We start from the raw sequence: 8,096 nt of genomic DNA, 5'->3' as shown, positions 1-8,096 counted from the left end.
GGGGGGGGCGCTCCTGTGAGCCTACTCGGGTCGGCAAAAGATATTCCAACCGAAAGAACCTTTATTTTAAAATGTTATCCCGAGTCATGAACGTGCGGCCATCTCTACTGTAGTGCTACTAGTTATCTTTTGCTTCCACCTGGCCAAGAAATGACCCCTATGACATGGCATAGTCGAGTACATACACTGTAACCTCTGTTTCCAATAAATACCCATTCGCGATTGTTATGGAAAAGTAAAAGCTCCTCTTCCCAATATGGAAACCTTAACGTTCTATCTAAACTCCCCGAACTCCCGGCTTTCATGATGCCGTGCCCCGAAAGATAAGATACGTACCCCCGATCCGGGGTTTTGCCCGCCGCGCCGATCCGTCCTCCCCTTCGGCCGCCCCTCCTCCAGCTTAGCTCTAGCTTTGACGACGACGTCCAACAACAAATCCTCCCACGATCAACAAAGGCAAAAGCAAAATCCCGACCCACGAACGCAATGACGTCCGCCGTCGAACCTCCCCAGTCTAATCGCTGGTTCGTCGTCCCCCGCCCTATACGAAATCTCTTCAACCATTTCCCCCTCCACGTCTACGGGCCTGAAGAGCTTCCCGTGCGATCCCCCGCTACCGTGCGCCAACGGCCTGCGCTATACGTCTTTGTGGCCGATCAAGATGCCTTGTTGGGAAAACCGAGCTACAACCCTTCATGTTTGAAATGGCAGGTGTGTTTTATCCTTTCGAACGAGATTTAGCTTCCAATTCCTAATGTCCGTTTCGGTAGACTGTGTTGAAGATCGCGGGCATCGAGTTCGACATCGTACCTTCAAATAACCACGCTTCACCCTCTGGCGCATTGCCTTTTCTATTGCCATCTTCGTCGCAATCATCGAAACCTCTCACCGGCGAGAAAATCCACAAATACGCCCGTGAACATGCCGCTCATACGTTCCCCAACATCTCATCGCCCCGCCTCGAAGCCTACCAAGCTCTCCTAACACAAAACATCCGACAAGCTTGGGTAAATAAACCACGACCAAGTCAAACAGCAACTACTAACACCATGATAGTTATACACCCTTTACCTCCTTCCGGCCAATGCCCCTCTTCTCAAGAGTCTCTACCTCCCCTCCTCGATCCTCCTCCGCGCACCTCTCCACCAGACCCTCCATGCCGCCGCGACTGCCGAGATTCTCAAGACGACACATCGTGCAACTATCTCACCCTCCCAGCTTTTCTCCGAAGCGACAAATGCGCTGCAAGCTCTATCCGCCTTGCTAGGAGACGACAAATGGTTCTTCGATGCCGAGGGGCCAGGCTTGTTCGATGCGGATGTGTTCGCATACACATATCTGATAGACGGCGATGCACTTGCCTGGGAGGACAAGTCACTGAGCGAGTGCTTGGACGGTCTACAGAACTTGAGGAGGCACAGAGAACGCCTCTACAAGCAGTGCTGGGGAGGGGAAAAGTCTTGAAAAGTAAAAAAGTCCTAAAAAGATCTGGACATTTGCTTGTAAGAGACGGTTGGCTCGTCTTGTAATGTACTACCAGCCCGAACATGACTGTAAATATCAATGTATCATATGTATCATGAGGAGTTTCGGGAATCAAAATAAGAATGGGCGTGGATGGCACATTTTCACAGCATATTAGAGCGAGTTCCGATTTGGTCGCCGATCATCAACAACTCTTAGCGATGTGATAGGCATCTCGAAATCCGTGTTTCTTTACCTGCAAGAGGAGAGTTGACCTGTCCTATCCCCAACGCTGTCTCGCCTCAAGTCCCTTGACCCGTCTATAGCAGCGCTCCAGGAAACCCATAGCCTTCATATAATATGCTGGTTATTTACAAGTTGACGACACTTCCGAACAAGCTCAACCTTGTGTGAGCTTCTGATTCAACAAGTGTGACCAGGAATGAGAAACGCGACGCGAGAAAAAACCTATGCGATAGCAACCAATATCCCTAGAACGCCCAATAGAACCTAAACCCCAAAAATGCAAGGAATCCATAAAGTAGCAATAGCAATTGCCTTTGATGACGTCTAGTTCTGGTATGGCTGAGGGATCCCCTCCAAAACATCGCTGACCGAAGCAAAGGCTCCTTCACCACCGTCTTGACGAAGTTCCTCAAGAAGCACAGTGTTTTGGGCATAAATCAACTCTAAAGCTGCCCGGGACGACTTCCCAAGAGAAACTGCTTAAAAGTTAGACCATGGCAGCTGGAGGCGGATTGCTATACTTACGCAAAATGGCAGAGTTGAGTTCTTCTGCTACTGTGACTCGTCCATTCCTATCCAAGAGATGGCTCACTTGGGGCTCTTTAAGCGGATTCTGATATGCCACCAAGGCCCAAATCTCCTCTAGAGCTTTGCTCACTTCTACCCGTGGGTCGTTGGCATATTCCTCCTGCAGCTTTTGGCCATATTCCAACATGCTGCGTTCAAGCTCAGCAAGCTCGGTCGCGTTTTCGCCTCCATCAGTTTCCCATGAAGAATTCTCGCTTCCGTTAAGGTCGATATCCATTGTCTGGTTGTTGGCGTGCTTATTTCCCTTTGCCTCATTTAGCATACTAAGCTGCGCTGCTTTGCGCACCAGCTCGATGAATTTGCGGCAACGCAACTTGAAGTAGACATGATCGTTGTCTTCTAGCACGTGAGGGTAGTACGCATTGGTGTATTTAAGCGCCCTGTCGATATCCCCCCCAAGTATTGCTCTCCTTATCCCTGTGTTGTTGTTAGCACCCATGCAAGAGAAAGGCAGTGTAGCCAACCTACGTTGGCGGTTGTTTGCATCTTCGTCGTCCCTATCGCTCTGATATTCAATCACACTGTTTGCATCAAGATTCAAAGCTTCTTTTTGAATAGCCATATCTTCTGCAAAAGCTCGAGCCGTCTCCACGTAACCATCATGCTGGAGGAATTGAAGAACCAAGTGCTGGATGAGGTCGGTTTCGGACCAGTCCGGTTGAATCGCTGATCCGTCAGTAGCTTGGATGGCTTTGCGCACTTTCTCGCGCTCTTCCTGGAACGGCATTAGTTATGCGTCATGCTGCGAGATGGGTTGCAAAAGCTTACCCGCATCATGTCGTCGATATTATATACAAAAGGAGTCTGTCCAAAGTTGACCCGGACGAATTCGCCAGGCTTCTTGAGGCCAATCGTTGGGTATAGCTTGCCCCTGCCAACGTCGTGGAAAGCCGTTCCTATGATCTGGTTAATTGGATTGGGTAAACAACGATGAACAGAAACACACCTATTTTTACGCCGTTCTTGGTAAAGAATGCGGAGTTTTCTTTGAAGTTCACACCGCAACCAATTACGTCGTTAACGTTGTAAACAGGGCCAAAGTGCTTGCCAATGTTCTGTCCAGTGAAACACCGGCCATCATCGCCATGATAGCCCCAAGACTCGGGTTCCCAGCCAACTGGCCGTGATAATGCAGCCGCCTTGGTGCTAAACCCAATACTGACAGTGGCGCTATCTCATTTGTCAGTGACGTGTCTAAACACAGAGATAAGGTAGCATCGTCACTTACTCGTCTCGTTTGACTGCTAGAATTTGCACCTCGAAATAGTAGATTCCGCATTGAGGAGGCATGTAATGATCAGCACGGATTGCAGAAGCCTCATGGTCTCTGTCGTGCTGGTTCTTAGGTCCGACATGTTTAACGCTGAGCCCGTCCTGTTGGACCTCGATGCCTGTCATTTGATCATCCTTATTCCATCTCGTTGGTAGAGGTGCGAGATCGTCATTCTCTTCCACAACTGGGGGGCGCTCTATCACAGTATGCGACATGCCTCGGTGTGAACCAGGAGGCAAAGGATGCTGATTGTATGATGCAGCCGAACTATGCGAAACACCATTGGCAGAAGCACGTGTTGTTTCGCGAGTCTGAATCTTGGCCTTGTGAGCTTCTTGGAGCTTCTGAACATATGTTGAGTTCTCGAGGTATGATGGGATAAAGAAGTTGTCTTCGTCGTTACTGGAGCTACTGTCGACAGTAGCCGCCGCCTCCGAGGCCACGAGCATACTGAAAGCCCGCGAGAAAGATGGGACACCAGTCCTTCTGGTGCTTACACCAGTCTCGGCCCCGAAAACTTCCATATCGACAGTGTTGGCCGGTTCAGAGCCGGGGATGTTAAGTTCGCCGGATGCGTTGAATATCGAGGTACGAGCGGGATGGGTATAAAAGTTGGTGATATTTGCGATGGACGGGTTGTTCTGAGGAGAGAAGCGGGCGTTGCGAGCGGACGGTGAAGGCGCGACGGAAGGCGATGCTGATTCGGGAAGAGCAGAGGAGCTTGAAGCTTGATATAGGGGACTTGCCATGTCCACGAAGACAGAAGCAAATATAGTGTAGTCGTCACCCAATCAGCCACCCAACAGCAGAGGCCAAAGGTGAATCGTTCGTCAGGTCAAGTCCCAGCGCAGTACTAATATGCTTGTCTGTAGTGGGGTGTAGTGTTGTAGTCGGATCAGTTGTCTAGCTACTACGTAGGCGCCGTGAGGGTGGATGGGAGCACGAGCTTCGGGCAAGTCGAGAGCTAACCGATAGGGTGAGAAGTAAAGTCGTTGAATAAGAAAAAATTGAAAGAAGAAAAGCACAAGAACAAATCCGAGTGATGCCAATCTATTGAGAAGTGGTGGCTTGTAGCCAATAAGTACAGTACAGCAGTGAATGGAACCAAGTTGGAGGAGAAGGCGGGCGGATGGTGGATGGCGGAGAACAGTGGACGACACGGATAGAGTGGAGGTGGCTCCCGTGAGAAGCGTCACCGTCACCAGTTGGTCGTTGGACGATAGACAAGACAATAGCAAACGAACCAACAGAGTATCAATGTAAAGGATTTATTTCTTGTTTATTTAAGAAAGAAATATCGGTCGTTAAATGTTTGTCTGTTGACAGAGCTAGAAACCGAGTCATGGTTGGATCATCACCAAGGTTCTATCTAGGTTCTCGGTTCTCGGTTCTCTCCTCATTCAACACATGAGAGGTACGTATCATGGTCAACGCAACTTGCGCTATCACTATCGCTATCAATCACGAGGGTCTCTTTGCTCCCCCAGCGGGTTTAGTCTTTCAGTGCCCGCCTCTCTGTACCTATACCTTGTCTGGTTGTCTGTTAAGCCAACGCCTAGCAAAAAGCAGCGTCAACTTAACAGTGGAGGCGTAACCAGCTTCCCCGCTAACCAGGCCGGACCCTCTCTAACCTGCATTGCTCCATGATCCGCCATGCAAAACGCCCCAACACGACACAGTCTAGGGGGCAACAGAAAAGCTGACTTGTGAGGTTTGGGCTGCATAAAATAAATGATCTAAAAAGGTGTTTATAGGTGGCACAATCTGACTTGGTAATTTTGTCTTACCCGCTCTCATCAGCCCAGTTTTTGAACCCCTAAGAATAGTCCATCAAGCTGAGACGAGACGTGATAACACGATATTATTACGCTCTTGGAGGGGGCAATAGTCTCTCTCTGGGCAGTTGAACATGGATGCAGTAAGACGGAAACGTGTTCAACTTGCCTGTAATAATATCTGAACCCGAAAGAAACAACAGTCCCATTCGCTAATACCCATTTAGGGACGTCAGGCGAGGTTATTTGCTGACTTATTCCCAAACCTCCAATGAGGACCCCGATCCAATATTGCTTTTTTGGTTTCAAATCTGGTTGCTGTTTATTAGCCCCCTCGCAGCATTATCCAGCCACCATCGGCTATCTCCAGAAAAGACTTGCTGTATCTCGTGAACTTTCAATAACTGAACATGTGTTAAGGTCAATACTCGAGCCAAAAAAAATTAAAAATTTGCATAATGTAACACTGCACGTTCATCTGCCATATAAAGCACAAGCTGTCTAAACTCAGTTTCGTTCTGGATGACTAAGCCTCGGTGCTCCCTGCAACCACACCACGACATCAAGACATGACCCCGATGAGAAAGACAAACGCAAAATGTATCCACTGTCTGGCCATTGGGGCATCTCGTAACCCGAAAACTCTTCGCCAACCGCTCAAGTCAATGAATTCCCTCACATTCGAGATGGTTTCTCACCACAAGGGGCCAAAATGTGAAGGAAACTAAATTTGGCGCTTTGCATGCCACTCTTCGCATCTTGACGCTGAGCGACTTTACGACATGTGCCGAGACGAGCAACGCCCAACCACCATGTATTTAGGTTTCTCGAGCGATGCAAATTGCGTCAGCTATCTTTAGACCTGCCGACTGCGTAATTTCGGACGGCCAAGCAGGAAAACCCCGAAATCATCAATGCTACGCAGCCTGCGACAAAACGACGTGTCAAACACTGTCAGTCGGATCAGCGCCCGCCTTTCAGGCTAAGCACCAACACAAGAGATCATGTCAAAATCACATAACAAAGAGAATTTGCTTCATTTCAGATAAAATAATGGAGTATTTGTTTGGACGGCCCTCCAAATATGTCTAGCATTTTCCACGTCTTGCTTGTAATTGTACATTGCCTTGAGCATCGCCAAAAGTTCAATACCAATTCCTTTTCCACAGCGCTCCCGCCTCGCTGTTCCGTAACGCCAGCGACACCAGCGTCGCATTCTTGATATAAGAAAAACCTGTGATCAAGTGTGAATCCATGCCCTCGCTCAATCTCAAAACATGTTGCCTGAGTGACTGACAGACCAACGAGCGTCAGTTGTGTGTAAACCTAAAACGCCGGCAAAATATCGTAGGATGGTGGAAACAAACTCTGAAATCAGAGTAAATTACATAGGGAAAGTGACAGCGTGCGGCCGCCGATTACTATGAGGCAGCTGCGATAGCCAGAGGTGCGGGCGATGAGGCGTGGTTGCTGGGGGCACTTTGCATCTCGACGTCGTTGCCGCTGTTGCTGTTGCTGGCACTGTTGGCCTCTTGGCCATTCTCCTTATTTTCCTTGGTGCTACCCTCGGCGGACGCGGCAGAGGCAGCGGCCGAATCTTCAGCACCAGACTCTGGAGCCTTCTTCTGGGGAGCGACCCAGCGAGGAATCTCCCATGTGACGCCTGTAAAGCTCTTGAGTTGGAAGCCTCCCTTGGCCCATCGGCGACAAGGCTTGCCAGAGCGATCGAGAGCGCGAAGGCCAGCATTGATAGCACCTTGGTTTGCCTTGGGTCCCAGCTTGTGGCCTCCAGCAGGCTTGGTGCCAGAATGATCGATCGTACCGTCCTCCCTAGAAGATAATTAGTACAGTGCATAAAATTGGGACGCATATTGTAAAAACTTACAGACGAGGCTTCTTCTTGGGGCCAGGCTTTCCTCGAGGCTTGGGTATGCCATCATTTGATCCGTTGGCAGTGGCGGCTGATCGCTTGACACCCTTCTTCTTTGGACCCTCGGTAGGCGGCCCCATGGCTGAAGGGGCGGGTGTTCCGTCGGCAGTAGTTACATCGGGGACAGGAGTAGCAGCGTTTGAATCTGAAGCATTGTCGCCATTTGTGACACTGGCTGCTGGTTGAGAGCCAGAAACGGACGCGGCAGGTGAGCCTGCCTTGGCTGTGGTGTCCTTGACGGGAGATTCCTCTTTGATGGAGTCGGGCGCGATCACGGCACGCAGCCTGTCGGGGGAGACTTTGCGAGTGATGATCAGAGTTGATTTGGTGCTTGACTTGCGTCGCGCATCGGCGGATTTGGCTGGAGGAGCCATGGTAGGTTGATGATCGAAGTGATGGAGAGAGACAGACAGAGTTGTTGTTGATGATGATCTAGGAATGGTTTGTTGATGACAAGTCGAGATGTTGTGTTGGTTACGGTGGTAAAAAGCAGCGACAGGTGATGATGATGGAAGAAGAATGGGAAAGGAGCAGGTTTTGAGGAATAGGCTTGTTACGGGAGAGGCGGCAAATAACCAAACCAGAGACCCGGTGGTGATCCCGTGGTGGTCAGGGGTGGTGGGCTTTTGGGGCTTGCGTGGAGCGATTAGTAGTGGTAGTTTTTATTAAGAGGGAGGATGTCAGCCAGAGTAGAGTCGAAATTCAGGGTGGTGATGATTGCGACGGAGACAAGTTGGTGGTTAAATATGAAGGAGAAAGGAAAAGATTCAAGGGCAAAAGCCTTGTCTTGAATAGCAGCATTTTAAGTCTTGGTTCGGTT

At 49.7% G+C, this 8,096-nt stretch overlaps 3 protein-coding genes across 3 annotated transcripts; 1 reads left to right on the top strand and 2 right to left on the bottom strand.

Moving 5' to 3' along the window:
• Positions 1-486: 486 nt before the first annotated feature.
• On the top strand, positions 487-1,464 carry FPSE_00449 (uncharacterized protein; the record flags this gene model as incomplete). Its single annotated transcript, XM_009253569.1, has 3 exons — positions 487-711; positions 771-1,007; positions 1,057-1,464. The coding sequence occupies 3 exons, from the start codon at positions 487-489 to the stop codon at positions 1,462-1,464; spliced, it is 870 nt and encodes a 289-aa protein (XP_009251844.1).
• A 570-nt stretch (positions 1,465-2,034) lies between these two features.
• On the bottom strand, positions 2,035-4,320 carry FPSE_00450 (uncharacterized protein; the record flags this gene model as incomplete). The annotated part of the gene is made up of 6 exons (XM_009253570.1): positions 2,035-2,186; positions 2,236-2,715; positions 2,767-3,013; positions 3,067-3,194; positions 3,245-3,468; positions 3,527-4,320. The coding sequence occupies 6 exons, from the start codon at positions 4,318-4,320 to the stop codon at positions 2,035-2,037; spliced, it is 2,025 nt and encodes a 674-aa protein (XP_009251845.1).
• Positions 4,321-6,767: 2,447 nt separating this feature from the next.
• FPSE_00451 (uncharacterized protein) lies at positions 6,768-7,650 on the bottom strand (the record flags this gene model as incomplete). The annotated part of the gene is made up of 2 exons (XM_009253571.1): positions 6,768-7,176; positions 7,232-7,650. 2 exons carry the CDS (start codon positions 7,648-7,650, stop codon positions 6,768-6,770), a joined length of 828 nt encoding a protein of 275 aa, XP_009251846.1.
• Positions 7,651-8,096: the final 446 nt, after the last annotated feature.

The sequence above is a fragment of the Fusarium pseudograminearum genome, chromosome 1, assembly GCF_000303195.2.
Source record: "Fusarium pseudograminearum CS3096 chromosome 1, whole genome shotgun sequence".
Classification (NCBI taxonomy): Eukaryota; Fungi; Ascomycota; class Sordariomycetes; order Hypocreales; family Nectriaceae; genus Fusarium; species Fusarium pseudograminearum.
This window is presented reverse-complemented; position numbering and strand designations above follow the sequence as displayed.